The 18,791-nt window shown below is 42.5% G+C and overlaps 1 protein-coding gene across 1 annotated transcript in view; it reads left to right on the plus strand.

The window, feature by feature from the left end:
- Nucleotides 1-18,389, plus strand: part of LOC104621131 (DNA-binding protein Ikaros-like) — a gene marked incomplete at its 3' end in the record, with an annotated part of 37,751 nt that extends 19,362 nt beyond the window's left edge. The window contains exons 3-4 of the mRNA XM_010287539.1: nt 17,445-17,705; nt 18,334-18,389. Coding sequence (XP_010285841.1) covers nt 17,445-17,705; nt 18,334-18,389 — 317 coding nt within the window. The remainder of the gene's footprint in view (nt 1-17,444; nt 17,706-18,333) is intronic.
- Between the last annotated feature and the right edge of the window lie 402 nt (nt 18,390-18,791).

Raw genomic sequence — 18,791 nt, forward strand, 5'->3', positions numbered from 1 at the left:
TGTCTAACAGTTTCAAAGAGTCCAAAGGCCCACCAGTAGGACACTGAGGACACTGGGATTCGAGTGCCTTATGTGCTCAGAAATATTCACCAGCATGATTTTGTCTTTTTTTGTGTTGAACAAGGCAGAAGCAACTCTCCGTGAGATGCTCTCCTCCAAATGAACAAAAGGTCATTTGTCAGTCCCATATTTTTGTCTCTGGCTGCTGACCAGTTTACCAGGTAAAGGTTAATTTTCCAAAGACCAAGTCTGCACACTTATTGCAGCCTCTGACAAACTTGCCTGGCTGTGACCTGGTTCAGCCTGTATAACCCAATAGCCCAAAGTGTCTTTCCAGTTGTATGTGTTCCTAGGTGGTGGCATTAGCAGGATTTCATTTGCTTTCTTGACCTCACCCTATACTCCACAGTGCAGCATGGCGATGGCACAGCTAAACATTAGCTAAGTTTACCTTAGCTAATAAGAAATAGCGACTTCTGTAGAGCTGCTTTGCATTTTAGTGGGGAAGATTCTTCACACTTTCCATATGCCTCACTCTTAGTCCAGCGACACTGTCTGGGTGTTCGTATGAAATTTATGTGCGTTATGAGTCCTGGATTGAGTGGTGCTGATGCATTCTCTCTGGCCTGGTAGTCACAAGGAGTTGCAACTTGGCAGTTCATGGGAAAGAAGGTTTCCTAATGTGTAATAGCACATTAGGACACACATTTGGGTGTTTCTACTCTTAGAACCTTTTCTTTGGTAAAAATGCAACACAATATCTGTTCCTTTGCAATATTTGAAAAGGACTTTAAACATAAACTGGGCAGATGCTTTAAAGAGCAACAAAGGGATTCCTCCAAGTAAAAGGACACACGACTAGGAGCAGAGAGGAAGTTTGACAGAAACTTTGCCTGTTAGACACTTTCAAATATTCCATAAATGCTGAGTGGGCAGGAAATGCCAACGCCAATAGTCTGAACAGATCATTAACCCTTATGGGAGGCCAAGTTTTGATCACTCTCTGAATGCCTGGTGCTAGTTTTCACAGCACAGATCTTGTTCTAGTTGTGTATAAATGCGTGTCTTCTGTCCACATTAGCTGTCACTGTTTATGTAAGACTGGGAAGGGGATTGAATTAAGCTTTGGGTGTTTCTACTGCCATTTCTCTCCAATTGTTTTGTCATTTTTATCTATGAATTTGTGTTGTGGCACAAGGTTCCTGGAAAAGAAACAGAGCTCTGTTGATCTAGACACTGCACAAACACCAACAGCACACCCCAAAGAGCTTACAGTCTAATTAAGGCTTTATATACATGATTGATTAATTAAGCCTTACAATTCCTAGCCGAGGTAAGTGTGAGATAGGGCACAACGAGATGTAATCAATTGTGCTGTGGAATCTAACCCATAAATAGTATTCTGGATACCAGACAGCAAATTTGGTTTTCTGATAGCTTGTGTGTTCTTCCAGGGTATGGTGGGATTGGTTTGGTTCAAAGTACTCAGCTTTGTTTTAAACAATGTGTCTCTCTAGCTTGAAAAGTGAGAGTGAAAAATATAAAACAGGTAAACATAAATAAATAAAGGATCTGGTGATGGTACATGAGGGAATAAAATAAGTATTGCCACTGAATGATTAGATCATTTTGGGAATCAGGAAATAATTAATTTCCTGACTTCTAACTAGTCTAGATCTTAGTACAGAGGAGCAATTCACTGTATCGCTTGGACTTTTGGAAAAAGGGGAGGGCTGATTTCCAGCTCCGTGCCTGATTTGGACAGGCAGGAGTCCCAGGTCATGCCAGTGCGAAGAGCAGAATTACAGCCTGGTGCCGACGTGACAGAGCAGTGAGCGAGGCTGGTCCTGGGAGGGTGGGCCACTGAGCATAAAGTTGGGATATAAGCCCAAATTTCAGGTGGTCAAATCCATACTTTCGTCCAGGCTTTTCTTTTTGCTGAGATGTTTCTGAAGGTCTTTTGTATTATTAAAAAAAAACCAAAACCTCTAGCAATTTGTTTTTGGAGTGAGATTTCACACCTCATAACTGAACATGTATGAGAAGCACTACGAAGCTGAACTGGAGATGACAGAGTTTTCACTATTTAGTCATTTCCTACAAAAAAGGTCCAGGCTGAGCCCCTCTTTTGTTTCCTTTCTCAGACCACTGATAGCTTCTGCCATGCTGGCTGCAGTGTGGCGGGAAACTGGTTTGGTTATTTTAAACAGCTTGCTTATGCTATTTTTCTTGAGGTAGTTGCCTTTGGGATTTTTACATCTCTCTTGGAACAGAGTGGTAGTACGGGGAAAGGCCAGCTGAGGAAAAATATCGTTCCTTTCCTGCTTCTGCATCATTAGTCTGCAGAGGAAGAAAAATTATACTTTTTGACCATGAGCAATGCCAGGGAGAGCTGGCTGAGGGCTCCAAGCACTTGATATCCAGTATTTTATGGGTGTAACTGGGGTTTATCAGGCTGGACAATAATTCTACCTTTGTATAAATCTGTAGGACACATCACAGATTATGGGTAGCATTTTCACAAATACCTAAGTGATGAAGCCTCTCGAGCTATAACTGCTGCCTGCCCCATGGTCCCTAATCACCTTCTGTGGGACTCATGCCCAGAGGGTGGCCAGTGCATGGCCAGATTTCAGCCTTATGTGCTAAGATACTTGAGAGGCATATACTCAGATGTAGGAATCACTCCAGACAGCAACACAGCTTTTGAGTTTCCCCACAAAAAAAAAAAGTCTTATCCCCATTAAAAAAGAATTGAAAAATGTGTAGATGGGGAAGTAAGGGCACATGATGGATTAAGTGCCTTTCCCATGGCCACACAGGAAGTCTGTGGCCGAGCTAGGAATTAAACCTAGATTTCCTCAGTCTGCATCCAGTGCCCTGTGCCTCTTTGAGGCCGTAAAATTTTGCTTGTTATTGAATTCTCCGTAGGCTGAAGCAAAAGGCTACTGTTCGTAAGGAAGAGAATTATTAAAAGATAAGTATTAGTTGTAATTGGTGAGAAACTGAGAATAGTTCTGGACCAAGTATTGCCCATTTTTATTGCTACTTAATGTTCTCTATTTTCCAAGCTTACATCAGCAAGAAATCCCCTTGTGGTATTGCTCCTTAACCAAGCAAACTACTCATGCCTCTCCCTATGGCTAGGACTGCAGCAGAGGCCAATGCTTAGCTGTTTCCAGCTGTCCTGATTTAACAGTAGGTAACACTATGACTGGCTTGACAGGAAAATTATCATATTTTTGCCTCTTGTGCTTGACTTTCCTCATCCAAATTCAAATAGAAAAATTGTGTCCATTTGCTGTGGAGAACATCCATAGTTAAGTTCTCTCTGAGAATGCTCATTTGACTTGACATACATAGCATTGTTTCTTGAACAGCTGCATGACTGGTTTTTGTCTTTGGAAATGCTGAACTAAATCAAGAGAGGCTCCACTGAAGTTAAAAACAGACCAGAACTAGTAAAGCCAGAAGAAGGCAGGTCATCCTCCTCAAACCCCAAATATATACCAGCCCTTCTCTGTAATAGGTAGGATATGCCACACTAGGCAAAGCCTTCACAATGGTCATAGTCCCTCTCACATACATGTGCATGGGTGTTACACAGCTTGGTCACCCTGCCATCCCTAGAAAAATAATGCAGCATATAAACTATACCACTGTGAACTAGAGTTATTGGTGCTGTATCTGTAGGGAAGTGGAAGAGCAGTCAGAGCAGCAGGACGGGACATGCAGTGCAGATCTCTCAACAGTCACCATGTCTAAGGGACTCTTGCTGTTCAAAAGAGGAAACTGCTAACTCCTTCCTACGCAGGTAAAGTCATCTCTCCTCTGTCCCGCATGTCCCAAAACACGTTAACTTTTGCTGAAGAACTAAACACTGATGGAGTGGCCTGGAAGATATTTCCTAATTCACAGATAAATGGTAGGGAAAATAGCTGAGCCTGTTGATATTCTTTGTGCAAGAATGTTTCAAAGAAAGTGAAGCCTCACTAATACCCATTTCTTATCACCTCCTGACAGCCTCCTCCTTTGTGGGGGAATAGCCACAAATGGTTTTGAACAAGCTCTTCCAACAGGGTAGCTTTCATGCAGTGATGAGCAAATAATTATACCGCAGTACACCTTTGTGTAACACTCCTGTCTTCATTTACATGAGGGATTTCACCACTATCTTCCTGAGAAACTACAAAATTCAGTTAGCCACCGGATAAGATAAAGACTGGAGCTTGACTCAAAAAGGATGCATAACTATTAGTGCTGTGATATTTATAGAGGGTCATTTCTCAAGTTTTCAGTTTCTACTCAGCCCTTTATCAGACAAATTCTTGCTGAAAAATCCCTGAGAAATGGGAGAGTGGAAAAAGCTGTTCTTAAAGAGGTTCATGTTCTGCTTCGTATATCTTTTGCTTGCAAATGGAGAAGAGAAAATCCTTCATGTGAAATTCAAGCACTTTCTGCTCCGGCCAAGTTTCATTCTTAATGAGCCGGACAGAACGGTACATGATCTCAGTGGAAGGACTTCCTAAACTGCCCGCTCCATCCGCTGGCAGTCGGGCAGGATTGCCCAGTTAGGCAATCCCTGCTCTGCTTTAGCCAATTTCCTCCTGTACTCTTCCATCACTCTGTCCTCTGTGGCTGCCTTCGGCAAATAAGACCGTTGCCTAATCGAGCCTTCTCACCCTGAGACTAGGCATTTTAAGGCCTTTTCTTCACATTTGATTTCCCTCTTTTCTTTCTGAGAGTGAACTGAGGAGTCCCTCCTCTTGGCTGATACAAAGATAAGGAGGGGGGTGGTAGCTGGTTCAGGTTTGGTGAAGTCCAGCCACACACAGAGCGGCACGGTTTGGTAACTGTCTTAAGGTAGGTGGGAAGGGGAATATGGATCAAGTGGGTGAAAGTTGGAGAGGAATAGTGATCTAGAAGATTGCTGCAGAGGCAGAAAAGGCTAAGCCTGTATAATTTTTGTTTGTTTTAATTTTTTTTTTTTCTGCTAAGCCACCAAGTATAATTCCTGGTCTGTGCTTCCCTTTCTGTCACTTCTCCATAATTCTTAGCGTTTCAGTTGGGCTGCTGTCTCTCAGCTGCTTCCTCTTTTCCTGCTTTCCTATATTTCATTAGTTGCCCTTCTTCCTCTTCGAGTGCTTTTACAACAGAGTGAGGAGGATGTGGAAACCCAGTTACAATATGACACACAAACTGCAGTGTCACAACTGCAGCTCTTCGGTTTCACCTCCGGGGGTGCAGAGAAGCAGGTCAGGGTGGAGAGGCAGGAGGGGGGGGCTGAGGGAAAGAAGGGAGAGATTTATAAAAAGGAAAGAGAAATGACAGAAAGTCACAAGGTTTTCAGCTCGAGAACTTGGGATAATGGCTTTCCACATAGTTTAAGATAATCCCAAATTGAATGGCCTCGAATGCAAAGGAGAGATGGAAGTCTGTGCCAGTCTAAGGGTCTCCCACAATACTGCTGCCACAGAGAAGATACAGAATCATAGAATAGTTTGGGTTGGAAGGGACTTTTAAAGGCCATCTAGTCCAAGCCTCCTGCAATGAGCAGGGACATCTTCAACTAGATCAGGTTGCTCAGAGCCCCGTCCAACCTGACCTGGAATGTTTCCAGGGATGGAGCATCTAGCCCTGATGTTTTTCTGAACTTGCCTGTAGAGACAGATCTGCTGATCAGACCCCTAGGCCTGTATTGTGCACAGCTCATAGCATTGCCCTTTCAACAACAACAACTTTTTTAAAATCTCAAAGGAAAAATCATCCTTAGTGCCCATGTCTGTGTGACGTAAACCTTTCAAAGATGCCATGGATGAAAATGAAGAGGTGCTGTAGCTTTCTTAAGATATCAGGCAGCTGGGAAAACTCAATTCCACAGACTTTGCTCCAACTACTTCCTAGGGCATCCACTAATTGGAGGTTTTCTTTTTGTCCTCCTCTCCTCTCCTCTCCTCTCCTCTCCCTTTCCCTCCTCTCTTTAGGGATTCATACAGCTGGATGATACCTCCAGAGCAAAGATGGTGAATGCAGTTTTGCTGCCCAATAGCATATCTGTGAGACTGTGAAGAATATCCTCTCCTCTCCTCTCCTCTCCTCTCCTCTCCTCTTTCTTCTTTTTTTTTTTTTTTATATGGAGTCTCCTAGAAGCCTTTCAACTCAGTTGATTTAAGTTGACATCATAGCAAGTGGTATAGGACTTACTTACTCCAAACTTCTAGGCCATGACAGATGCTAAGGAGATAAACAACTGTGGGTTGGGAGGAAATGGGTAATATGTCCAGACTGCTCTGTGTGTTTGTGGAAGGAGTTAGAGGAACAGTAGATAGAGGTTTCCTGTTAAGCTGGACAAGGGGGAAGCTGTGATGTTTCTCAGCTATTAGACTCAAGTTCAACAGTATTCTCGGTGTGGGTTTGCTGTTTCTCCACCTGCCATGAGAAGCTCAGGTTGTCTTAAAAATCTGAACACCACTAAAATCAAGGAGACTTAAGCTCCCAAATTATTTAAATGCTTCAAAATGGCTCTCCACTGCCACACAGTTGCTTGCAGTCTGTGGGGTGCTGCAGTGGAGCAAGGATTATAGTCTCCCTCTGCTGCAGGTTGGGAAGCAATGCCTGAACCGGCTCTGAGCTTTGAAATCAGAATATGCCCATACGTGTCCTTTTTGTTAACTACTTCTCCACTGATCAACTTATGGGTTATGGCAGTTTGTGAGGAGCTAGCAAATGCCTGCCTGCATGTGCATGCTAAACAGAGGGTGGTCCTGATTTTCAGAGGTGACTGGATGACCAGAATCCAGATATGGAGCTTGAGACAGTGGTCTGATTTCTCCGTGATCAGTGTTTTCCAGGCTGATCTGTTTTCTGACAGCCTAGTTTCATTAGCGTCTGAAGTTGGAAAGCCTCAAAACATTAGTTGCTTTTGTAAAAATTTTTTGTTGATGGACAAATGTTAAAATAATTGGTAGGCATATTGAAATGAGTGGAAGAGTTTAGAGACATTCAAGCAGTATTTGAATGTTGTTTAAACCATATTAGATTACTCTCTTCTATATCTCAACCAGAAGTGAAGGCCTTGATGGAAGAATTTCTGTGGTCTGGGTTATGTAGGCTTCTCCTGTTCATAATAGTCAGTTTGGGGATACTTATCCGATTTAGTCTAGAGTGGTGCAAATGGAGACCATTTAATTCAACAGCTGTTATTTTGAAAGCTTTTTCCCTTGAAGCTCTGCTAGCAACATGTTGGCTTGGATGCTTTGTTGATCTCTCCATGTGAAGAAAACGGTTGCATTTTGATGTAAGATAGTGATAATCAGCATGGTGATTGTGACTGTTTGAAGATTGTGATCTTGACTGTGTTTCCAGTGAGTTTCAAATGTTAGATTTCTTGTTCAAGAGAGCAGTAAAATAATTTTAAATCACCCTTTTACATTCACCAGCCTTAAGCATTGCTGAAGAATTGTTCAGAGTTTGAGGAAACAGTGCCTGAGTGGGTTGCCATATTGGCCTTTCTCCTCTGGGGGCATGATGATACCTGCACTAGAAACCCGACTAAAACTCAGCTTCGAGTTCCCTTCTGCAGCATGGTTCCTTTCTGATTTTGGAGACACCCTTCAGGGCAGGAATAGAGACTCTTAAATTCAGTAGTTTCAAATCACAGCTGAGGTGTGCTCGCAGAGCAGAGCTAGGAAGTTCAGCTAGGATGCTGTTCCTCATGTAATATCTTTTACATGTAGAAAATTCTTTGGCCTGAACCTCTATCGTATTTTTCCCCACATCTTTCTGAGAAACTGAGATTTTTTTAACAATCTCTCCTTCTTTTTTAGTCAGCTGTTGCAGAAAGCTAGTGAAATTTGGGTTTTTCTCTTAGCATTGAGTTTAAAGACCCAAGGAATCAGTACAGAATTTTGAAACTGTTGGATGCCTCACAGAAGAAGCACCCAACACCAGGGATGACTTCTCATAGCACTAACATGGTTAAGGTTGGATTCTGTTCAGGGAAGGGAAGGAGGGCTTATTTTCCCTGAGGTAAAAGCAAGGAAACAGCAGGCATGAAAAATGACCAAGGAAGTGAGGGAAGACAAGCAGTCTTTTAAAAATGTGGACTGAACTGAGTTTGCAGACTTTCAGAATGATCCAGATCTCTGAGTGTTTGAGAGTCTCCCAGCATCATTTGGGGTTTCTTGCCATTTCAGCCCAAAGAACGGATTGCCTGAGAGGGACTCCAGGTCCCTGTAGCAAAACATTGGCTGCAATACACGGTGGGAAAGAATTACTTTCATCCTGATATTTTTTCTCCTCAGGAGCTGTCTGGTATGTCCACATTCAGAGAATTTCTTTAGCATTTGTGTAGAACAATTTATGCCTCTTCCCCAGAAGATGTAGATTAGAATTTTCTTTCACTGGACTGTTGAGCACACTGTAATCAGGTAAACAGCGGTTTACATTACAAAACCTTCTGGCAATATTTCTACAACCCAAAAAAAACCCAACTTCAATAGCCTCAGGTGGCTGCTTCTAGAAAAATAACTGAGCACTCAGGGTTAACAGATTTAAAGCAGGCTACCTCAGGATTACCTTCTTTGCACAGTCCTGAGGGAGATCATCCATTTTATCACTCATAAAACAATGACTACATTTGATCTGTTTTAGTCTAAAATAAACTTTCAGTATCCCTGGGGGGTTTTTCCCCTGTCTGGTGAGGGAGACGCAGAGGACTCTGCTCTGCAATTTGTCTTCTGAGTAGGCAAGATGATAAAATTGTCATAAAGTATTCCCTCTGAAGTGCTGAAACGGCGAGGTTCCTCTTCGTTTCATCCTCTGACCTCTCTCGAAAGAGGCGACTGACAGCGCACAGCCTTGGCACAGCACCCATAGGCACCTCCCCAAACCTAAACACAGCTGCATGGTCTAATTTTAGATCTACTGACCCTTTGACAGCTGGGGAACTATGGACACTTGCGTAAAATAGCACTCAAGACAAGCCATCATCACGGTAGCTAAACAGTCCCTGGTAAAAGTCCCCACGTCCATCTCGCTGACAGCGAAGGCACAGCACATCCAATGTTCACATGGTTGGACTTGGAAGGACCTGATCCTGAGCCAGGGTAGCTCTGTGCCACTCCAGGGACAACATTAAACATGTGTAAGCAGCTCACTGAGCTGGAGCGTGAAAAGAGGAAGGTTTGCAAGGGCTAACTTTGCATTCAGGGCAAGGCAAATGTAGGTGCTCTGAAGCAACACAAAACTGTTCATGTCCCTGCCTGTGCCCGTGCCCCACCACACACCACGCTGGCTGTAGGGTGAGGATAGGAGCTGTGTCCTCCTCCTCCTACCGCATACCCATATGCAGAAACCTCATAGCTCCCAAGCAGTAGCTTTCTTCCGCGGGGTAACGACTGCTGTCTTCGGCTGGCGCAGGTCTGACCAATACCCTCAGTCCATGTTCAGATTTCACGAGGTTTCCTCTTGACCAGGCGGGCTTAAAATTCCCCTTTTAGCTCCAGTTCATATCATTTGAATGTAACTGATCATGTTAAGTGTGTAGCTGTGCTTTACTCGTATTTCTGCATTTGTTAAGCCATTTGCCTTGGCTAGGGATCCCCACAGTAACCGCCAGGGTTGCGGCAGGGTAAGGACAACTTCCAGCCATGACAGCATGGCTTCATGCAAGAACCTGCTTGCCTCTCCCATCTGTGAGGAGCTTCTTTGGTCTTCATGTTAAATCTCAACATAGCTGCTCCTCTTCTCCAAAACACTAATCTTTGCGGGTGTACACTCTTTTCATGTTCTCCCAGGCTGCCACATGCGACTGCCATTAGTTAGAATTTTCTTGCATTGAGGACAGGTTAACACCCGTGAATTTCAACAAAGCATGCTTTGTGGAAGGATTAGAGAAGGATGCCTTATAAATGTTAGAATATTATGTGTCTGAGGCTCTGCTTCTCTTGGGTAACTGTTTCTGTGTGGGGAAGAGCATAAGCCACAACATTTGTGCCTATAGGGTTTCTGGAGAACGCGGCTTCACACGTGCCAGGCTTGACACACAAGCACGTGTATCCACACAGATATACCTGTGTGAGCTGGGAATGTTTTCATATATGTTAGTGTTTTTACCTCTATTGTTGTGTATTGTTACTTGAGGTTACTTTGCTTTTTAAAAATTTCTTGCTAAATGCCCATTTCCTACTTCCTCATCCTTTAATGTCCCCATTAAAAAAAATCCAATGGAAGCAGAAGAGACAAAGATGCTGAGGATGAGAAGCTCTGCTCTTGTCATCTTTTGTCAGCAAACTTTTCCCTCCAGTTTGAAAATCTTCCCAGCTTACTTCTCAAAACAGAAAAGGGTCAATAAAGTCTGTTACCGGCAAGCCTGCAGCAGTTCCCTTAGCTTCTCCATCATGCAGCCAGTAAAAGACGCAGAGCACTTCATACAGAGGAAGCATGGGTTGCACATACATGTGGAACTTGAGAAATAGGTTTAGCATGGCTTTTCTTGATAATGGTCTTTCTCTTGCCTTTAAAACCTAGTTGTACTGGTAATTCAGATGATGAACATCAAGCAGCCAGGTAGTTAACAGTCCTTTTCAACCTGAATCCAGCACAAAATGTAACAGCGAGTAGCACAACAAAGACAGTAAGTACAAACTAGATCAGCCCCATGGCTTGGTTATAGATTGTCTCCTACATAAAAAACACCTAGCTTCAAGTGTGAGTAGATTTCAGGGTCATTACTTGAACCTGTCTTTAACCTATCTGTCTTTACTGGTGCATTAGAGAATTCCCATAGGTAACTAATGGGAGATTACTGGGAGTCTGCACCATGGTGCAAGAGCCACTTTTTGTACCTAGTGAGGACATAACTTTGTTGGTTGTTTTGTTCTCACGTGTGTGCATTCCCTAGGGCTTGATCTCATTGTAGCCCCCCAAAAACCACGTTGATGTGTTTTGCAACGCAGCTGAAGCTGAGCCATGCATGCCAGCGGGCGCTGACATGGGCTCTGGCACACCGGGCACCTCCCTGCGGGCAGCGTCGCGGCACCCAGCAGTGGGAGGAAATGGCAGCCACGGGCGATGACATGGGTGGAGCTCCTCACACACGGGTTGTCCCATGGGAGATAGCTTATCTAGGGGCGCCTGTGTTTCTGGAATAATATACATTTGATTGAAAGCCAAAATTAGAGTAGGGAACAAATTGGCTGCCAAGGGCTGATTGGCACTTGGAGTCAAAGGAGGGGCAGCCCGGACCCCACAGGGAGGATCTCCTTATCCGTCGGCACCAGTCTGCTCTACCTGCAGGTGTGCCCCAGCGGTTCCTGCTACTACTCTTCTTTCTGTTATTTCTGTTTCCCTTTAAAAAGCTAGCTGAGAGCCTCTCACTGAGAAGCCTTCATTTTTCTCTGTTGCCCCCTCTTCGCCGCGTTGCAGCCTGTGGTACAGACGACAGCTCTCTTGAGCAAAACAGTAAGGTGCCAGCACCCTGTCGCTGGGCTGCCGAGCCGCCCTCCGACGTTCGCCTCCCGCTGTGCGCGTGGTCCCTCTGTCCTGCGACACAGTGAATGCTGGGTCCCGTTTTAACAGAAGCCCTACTTAACAGCTCGTGCAACACGGGCTGCACACAGCCCCCATTATTTACTGCTGTGTTTCCTTTTGTCTGCAGCAATTGATTTGCATCGTCGGCTCTAACTTTTTAGGCAATTCTGAGCTGCCTCTAACTTTCAGCATTTTACATGCGCAGGCACCACAAATGCTTGGTTAACTGGGCAATGCAGTGCGATATGTAGAAAGGAGAGAGCAAAACAGTCATTTTTAAGAGCATTTGGATGCATCTGCTTTTTCCATAGCTAAATAATTAGTTTGAATCAGTCCCACCTATGTTGTGTTGTGTTCTCTGAATTTTACTGAAGAAGGGCTGAGGCCATTGCATAACTAATTATGGTTGTTCTGCCCAGACCTTTTGTTGGCCTTTTTTACACCTACATGATTCTTCATGTCACTTCAGAAGCTCATAAGGGAAAATACTGTTAATGGAAACATAATTTAAGTTAAAGAATTGGTCTTTGTTGTTGTCAAGCCTACCCAGTGAATACTGACTCCTTAAATATTCCGTGGACAAACAACTTGCTTGTGTGCCTTGCATTTCTGAGAATGGCATCCTCCACCTGCAGAAATGTGGTGAGAACAGAACTGATGTCACAGTGCCTGACCATGATGTAAAAAGAAAAGGGGGAAGGTTTGTATTTGAGGTATAGCCAATTGCTAGAATTTGGTGCACTGTAACAAAACTGTATAGCTGTTATGTATTCTATCAGTAATAGCAGGTGGAATTGCTGGCAATATTCTGTTTTCTGGTTTTTGCACCTATGTAAACAGGAAGAGATCCTGGCTGCTTTTGTTGACACATGTTGGCATGCTGAGGGGATTTATCTTGGCCTGATAGACTTTTCCAATCTTATTCTGCATTTTTAGCAATATTTTTTACAACTTCTTAGAAAGGATGGTGTTAAAGGTTTTCTCCTTCTCACCGTAACAGTGCTAATCCACTGTTCAAATCATGCAGGTATTGCTGCAGCTTCATCTACCTGCTGCTTCAATAGCTATGGTGCCTTAATGAAAAACTCTTGTTCAACTTTAAAGCTACCACCTGAGTATCAACTAACATCAACAAAATACTTCTGACTTGTCATGGAATAATAAATGAGTCATTCAAACAAAAAATTATGTGCAGCCAAATTATTTGAAGCAACTTGAAGAGAGGTCTTTGCTGTTGGTTGTTGGACTAAAAATCAGACTATCATGGTTATTTTCAAAGAAAGGCTGAAGGACTTCTTAAAGGCAGGCATATGCCACAAGATGTAGTCAAGTATCTACTGGGATAAAAGTACTAAAGATGCTCAAATCCCTTTAAAAATCTAAGGGAGTTAGGGAACTCTATTTTTAAAATGACCCAGAAGCTTCAGTGTGATTTATCTTTCTCTGTTACTCTAAATTCCTTTGATAGCCAGGTCTTGTGCTTTTTTCCTTCCTTAAAAATCCCACCAGATAAGAATATGACTTAGGAGATGAACGCCTCCTTCCAAATAGGATTTTGGCCCAGGTTCTTAAACCTGTGCCAGTGCCAAAGTCTCACAAAACTGAAAAGATTTTACATCTGGGAGGGAGTCCCATAGCTATAAGAGAAGGTAAATTGGCAAGGGTTTGAAAACAAATTGCTAATTCTTCACATGCCTTTTTTTCCAGCTGCCTACTTCTCTGTCTTTTGAAAGCCAACCTCCACGTCCTGTTTCCCAGGAGGTCTGTTTGGTTTCTCCTTTCTCCCCACTACCCCAACTCTTTCAAACTCTTTCATTGCAAAACGCCTCCCTTCCCTCTCCATGTTGCTCAACGCTTTCCAGGGAAGTCTGACTCTCTCATCTCGCCCTCCATCCTCCCTTCCCCACTGTCCCAGCCCGAATCTCGTGCTGAGCCAGCTACACTGCTCTTCAGTGATAAATCATATCATGACCCCTTCCCCCCTTTGACATGTCAATTCTTCTTTTTTTTTCAAAGACTTACATAAACCACCTTTAAACCATAGAATACAGCACGGTCTTTGTAACATAAATTTCAAATGCTCTTCAGAAAATCCTGAGTGAAGCTCCCAGTAAACATCAGAAAGCACAAGAGACCCACCCAGTTCCCTGCTTCTGGGTAACTTTTCTACACTCTGGGTAGGTAAAAAGGGAGCAGAGAAGAGCTGTCAGTTCAGTGACACTGGTGCACTCCACATTCCTTGCACACAAAAAAAGGGTTTGTATTAAACTCCCCTGAATTGCAATACTATGTACAAAGAGAGTAAAATATAGAGCATTTTAAGGCCATCTCTAGCCAGATTGAAGTAAATTAATTAATGAGTAATGTCTTAATGGTGTTAGAAGAGTCAATGAGAAATTATTACCATGAATTATTATAGAGTTAATTAACATCTGCATGTATGTGTACATAGACATGGATGTGCACAAAAATTATTTCTACAAAGACTGTATCAAGTAACTTGAGAAACCTGTACAAATTCTGAGTATGTTCTTGATCAGTGCATCTGAAAAGCCTGATTCCCAGGGATTTGTCACATCATCAGTGTCACATCCTGACTATAGCAAGGGAGGGACAGGAACCTCTCTCACAAAAGAAATAGAAAACACTGTTGATTTTTATTTTCAGTCTAAGTCTCCAGGAAAAAAAAAAAAAAGTGTATAGCCTGCTTTCCCATTTTTCATTCAGATTTAATAAAAATCCTTAGAATTTCTACTGGAGCGATTTCTTTCTTGTTGTGTCTCCTACATCAGTGGGGCTTTTTTCACTGGTTTTCATTTGGAAAACAGGTTTGCAAAAAGTGCTAAGTTTGAACATGAAGAGATTTATTTGTTAATTAGACCTATAAAACCTCTGTGGGGACCCAAGGCGAGGTGGGCGGCCTCATCGTCTAGCAGCTCTCGCTGGCAAAGTGAGCTCCGCACCTGACCCCCCCCCCCCCCCCCCCCCCCCCCCCTGCCATGAACTGCGCTGCCAAATGGATGCGCTTGTAAGGGCATCCCGCATGCTCGGCCTGTCTGTGTGGGGACATTCACTGAGCAGAACAGCTACGGCGGGTCAGGGGCATAGCTGCGGAGAGCTTTAGTGAAGATTGACTGGATCAATATCCCTATCATTGCCTATGTCAAGTAATAAACTCCATCATTACTTGTATCGGTGTGCCCCATGGCATGTTAATTTGCACCTGGCTACTTGTAATATGCAAGACTTAGTGTGTTTTTGCAGTTCCTTTTGTGTAGATACATTGTGAGGACAAGCCTTAGAAATAGAAACAAAAAATACGTCAATACACACAATTATATATATATATATATAATTGAACTCCCTCCTCTTCCGTTGCATAAGACCAGCAGGGGTGAGAAGAAAACAATGCAATTTCACTTTTTGTAACTGCAGTGACTGGAAACAAGGACATACAAAGAAGAGATCTCTGGCACAGAGAGAGGGCGTGTTGGCAAAAAATAAATCCCGAGAGGAAGCTCTCACTCCAGGGGCCTGCGGATTCCCGGGGGGCAGGAGAAGGCTGTGTTAGGCGCTCTGCTCCAGCTGACTCTTTCAAGACACTTTAGCAACAGTTCTTCTTAACTAACCTGCGAGCAAGGGGAACACCCCAGAGAGGTCATGCATTTAGAAAATGTGACAAAACTTGTTGGATGCTTTGGAAGAAAAGGGCATTTTTACAAATGGGAGTCGTTCTGGGCAGGTCAGGATTCTCCTGCTGCTGTTCCTGTTTCATCCTAAACTGCTTGTGTTGCTTCTGTGATGATAGTGCTGTCTTTCTCCTAGGTATTTCTCTTATAGCAATAATTCCATCTTCTTTCACATTTACCGCTAGCACTACCACAAACCAGCATCCTGTTTGCTTTCTTTATTGCAGCTGCATATGGGGCAGAAGGCTTTAGGGACTTTCATGCAATAATTCCCAAATCTTTTTCCCGTAAGTATACTGCAAACGCAGCTCACTACAGAGCATTTCCATCTAGTTCCTACTTTAATGATTTTTGTTTGTGTCATTTCGCTTCTCAGTAATGTACGTTTGTCTGCATATGCTACTCAAGGGCTTAAGTAGTCTGATCTTTTGCTTCATCCACATGTATTTTGTTTTAAATAAAACAAAAATTTTTTTAACATAAAGCCTACTTCAAAAGCCACCTTCTCCAAATCCCTGGCAGGCAAGGAGCCTGTAATTGTTTTGTATAAATATATTTACATTCAAATTATTATTCTTATATCTAGGAGAATAAAAATTGGTTCTGTGAATTATGGGAAATCTGTCACATGCTTTTTAGGGCATACATTTTAAAAGAAAACCTGTTATTTATGATGTGCTTTCATTCTGTCTTGCATATGGTTTCTATTAAAAATGCAATATTTGAAAAATCATTAAAATGCCTAAATTGGTACACTTTCTAAAAGGTGTCCAGTCCAACAGTGTTCAGAAATGTGAACACCTTTACACTCAATGTGCTTCCCTGTAGGATTTTGAGTCAGATACTCTTGTCAGTCACACCCATGCAATCCTCCTGGGACACCTGACAGCTTGCAGGGTATGGCAGAGAAGAGTTTGTCAAACCTTTCAATTTCAAATTAATGTCAAGGTCTTTCCATCTCCTGAGGTGATTATTGCCCATAGCTTAATTATGTCATTGCTACACCACCACTTATGAATAAGGCTACCATGAAACTACTGTTCTACAAAAGGAAAAGGCCTGGTCTCTGTTGGGTGAAACAGACCCCTTGTGTACTCAGCAGCTAAAGTAAATGCTCCCTGTTTTGAGGTGGGGTGAAGGAAGAGGTTTTTCACTGAAAGGAAAGGAAGATTTGGGGCAACGAAACAGTCTTTTTCAGCCTAATGAAGAACCATTTTTTTACCAAAATCGTCAGATTAGAAAGGAGGGAAATAACTGCAAAGATTATTTATTCTACACAAAACATCATACAGTCCTGTGGAGAGAAGAGGAATGAATGCTGGCATTAACTGATCTGAATCTTGTCCCTTTTCCATAACGTTTAGGTTTGCTGTGCTTACATCAGATCAAATTTACCAACCTACGTGTTATCACATGTAGTGAGGCTATGCCAGATTTATAGCTGAATTATTCTAGCTGCAAGTGATTGTCACCTATGGGATTATAACACAAAAGACTTACCCAATAAAGTCAAAACAGTTCTCTCACCCACCTTTGCTGATTTGACTGTTTGTTAAGAGTAGCTCATGGCTGTAGAGGTCCTCTCCTCTTACTTAGCAATCCTAATCCCCCTGTCCTAAAAACACAATGATCACTCCTATAATTCCCTGTAATGCTAGTTCTTGCTCTTAAATTCTTCCTTCCATCCTTCCCCACCCTGATTTCTGATAACAGTGTTTGTACTCTGCTTTCCCATTGTCCTTGCTTACCCTATAGAACTGCAAATCAAATATTTGGATTCAGTACAGCCCTTGGGATCTTCCTGCCAAGCGGAGAATGTTGCAGTTTCAGTTTGTTTTCATCCATTGTCTTTGATGTGTTACTTACTTTCACAATTGTTTTGGACAAATCCATGTGAAGTGGATTCATTTTAAGCCTGAATTGTCAAAATGAATGTTACAAACGCAAAAATCTCAAAGTGACCTAGGAACAGACTTGTAACATTGTGTGAGTTCCCAGCTCCCTGGGTGCCTTGTATTTGTCTTACTGATATTTACTGTTCATCACTCCACATGTTACAAATTCATCGCATTGCCCATAAAAATGTAGTCATGTTTGTAGCTTTTGTTATTTAGGTATATTGTACCTGCTGTTTAGAAGTTATCTCCTTTGATGTGATTGTTTCTTTGCCACCATATTTATTCTGTAACAAAACTGAGTGGCATCCTGTATTGTTTTTTTCAGCCGGTAATATTAAAATAGAGACTCAGAGTGATGAAGAGAATGGGCGTGCCTGTGAAATGAATGGGGAAGAATGTGCGGAGGATTTACGAATGCTTGATACCTCGGGAGAGAAAATGAATGGCTCACACAATGGCCCAGGCAGCAAGGCTATGTCAGGAGTTGGAGGCATTCGACTTCCTAACGGAAAGCTAAAATGTGATATCTGTGGGATAATTTGCATCGGTCCCAATGTGCTCATGGTTCACAAACGAAGCCACACTGGTAAGGCCTGCCACAGTTTTTCCTTTAGTTGACAAGAATTGGCCACATATTAGGAACTAAGACTTATTTTCTGTATCATGCACACGTTCCTTCTTGTAAGATAATGCAGCATCGGTGGGCATTTGGAACTCGGTTATTTTGTTACGCCATTTTGGACAGCACAGGAATTGAGATTTCTTCTTGATGGAAGTCCATCTATTGGGCTAGAAATCGTGCAGTTTCTTTGGTTTGAAGCTACATGAAAAAATCAAATCTTTAAAAAAAAAGAAAAGAAGTCTTGTTTAATTTCTAAGAATTGCTGAAGAAAAACCCATTTGTGGCTAACTCTGAAATCGACCCAGTTCTAATGTTTCCAACAATGCAACAAAGCTTATTATGGATCAGTGGTTATGAAAGTGATTGGCAAAAAAATGTTAAGGGAACTGTACTGGCAGTCTTAGTAAAAAAAGAGTTAATTTTATGTAAAATGTTTCATGGAGTAAAAACTCATATTGTCACTGGTCAAATCTGGACTAAAGGGTTTCCACTGGGGCACAAGAAACATGTAAAGATGTTGTGCTCCATAGGGATGGCTTTTCATTATACAGTGCTGTGAATCTTCTCGCCTCAATTTTTTAATTCTAAATAGTCTCAAAGAGTGCAAAAGATGAAGAGGCTGAAACAAATGAAGAAGTAAAGACCAGGGTGAGTCTCATCTTACCTGACATAAGCTATCTAAAAATTAGGCTTCCAATCTAAACTCTAAGGTCATCCACAATCAAAGGATAAGAACTGAACTGTACTGTTGCGATCTGTTAGTGTAACGTGGGCTAGCCACGCTCAGGAGCAGTGCTGCTGATAGTTAGCAATGCTGTTACACTGCCTATTTCTTCAATTCAATATGACAAATCCCTCTGTCAGGGAAGAGAAGATAATCATCTTTATTGGAAAAGCCGCAACTAGTTCTCAGAAGAGAGGTTGCAGCCTGCTTCCTAGATATAATAAAGTGCTTGTTGATCAATTGTTTCCTTTTTTTTTTTTTTAATTGAATGTCAATGTGATCCTTTAAACGTTGATAAAATGTGTATGGAAAATGACTCGGACACG

Source organism: Phaethon lepturus, unplaced genomic scaffold (genome assembly GCF_000687285.1).
Source record: "Phaethon lepturus isolate BGI_N335 unplaced genomic scaffold, ASM68728v1 scaffold51625, whole genome shotgun sequence".
In the NCBI taxonomy this organism is placed as follows: Eukaryota; Metazoa; Chordata; class Aves; order Phaethontiformes; family Phaethontidae; genus Phaethon; species Phaethon lepturus.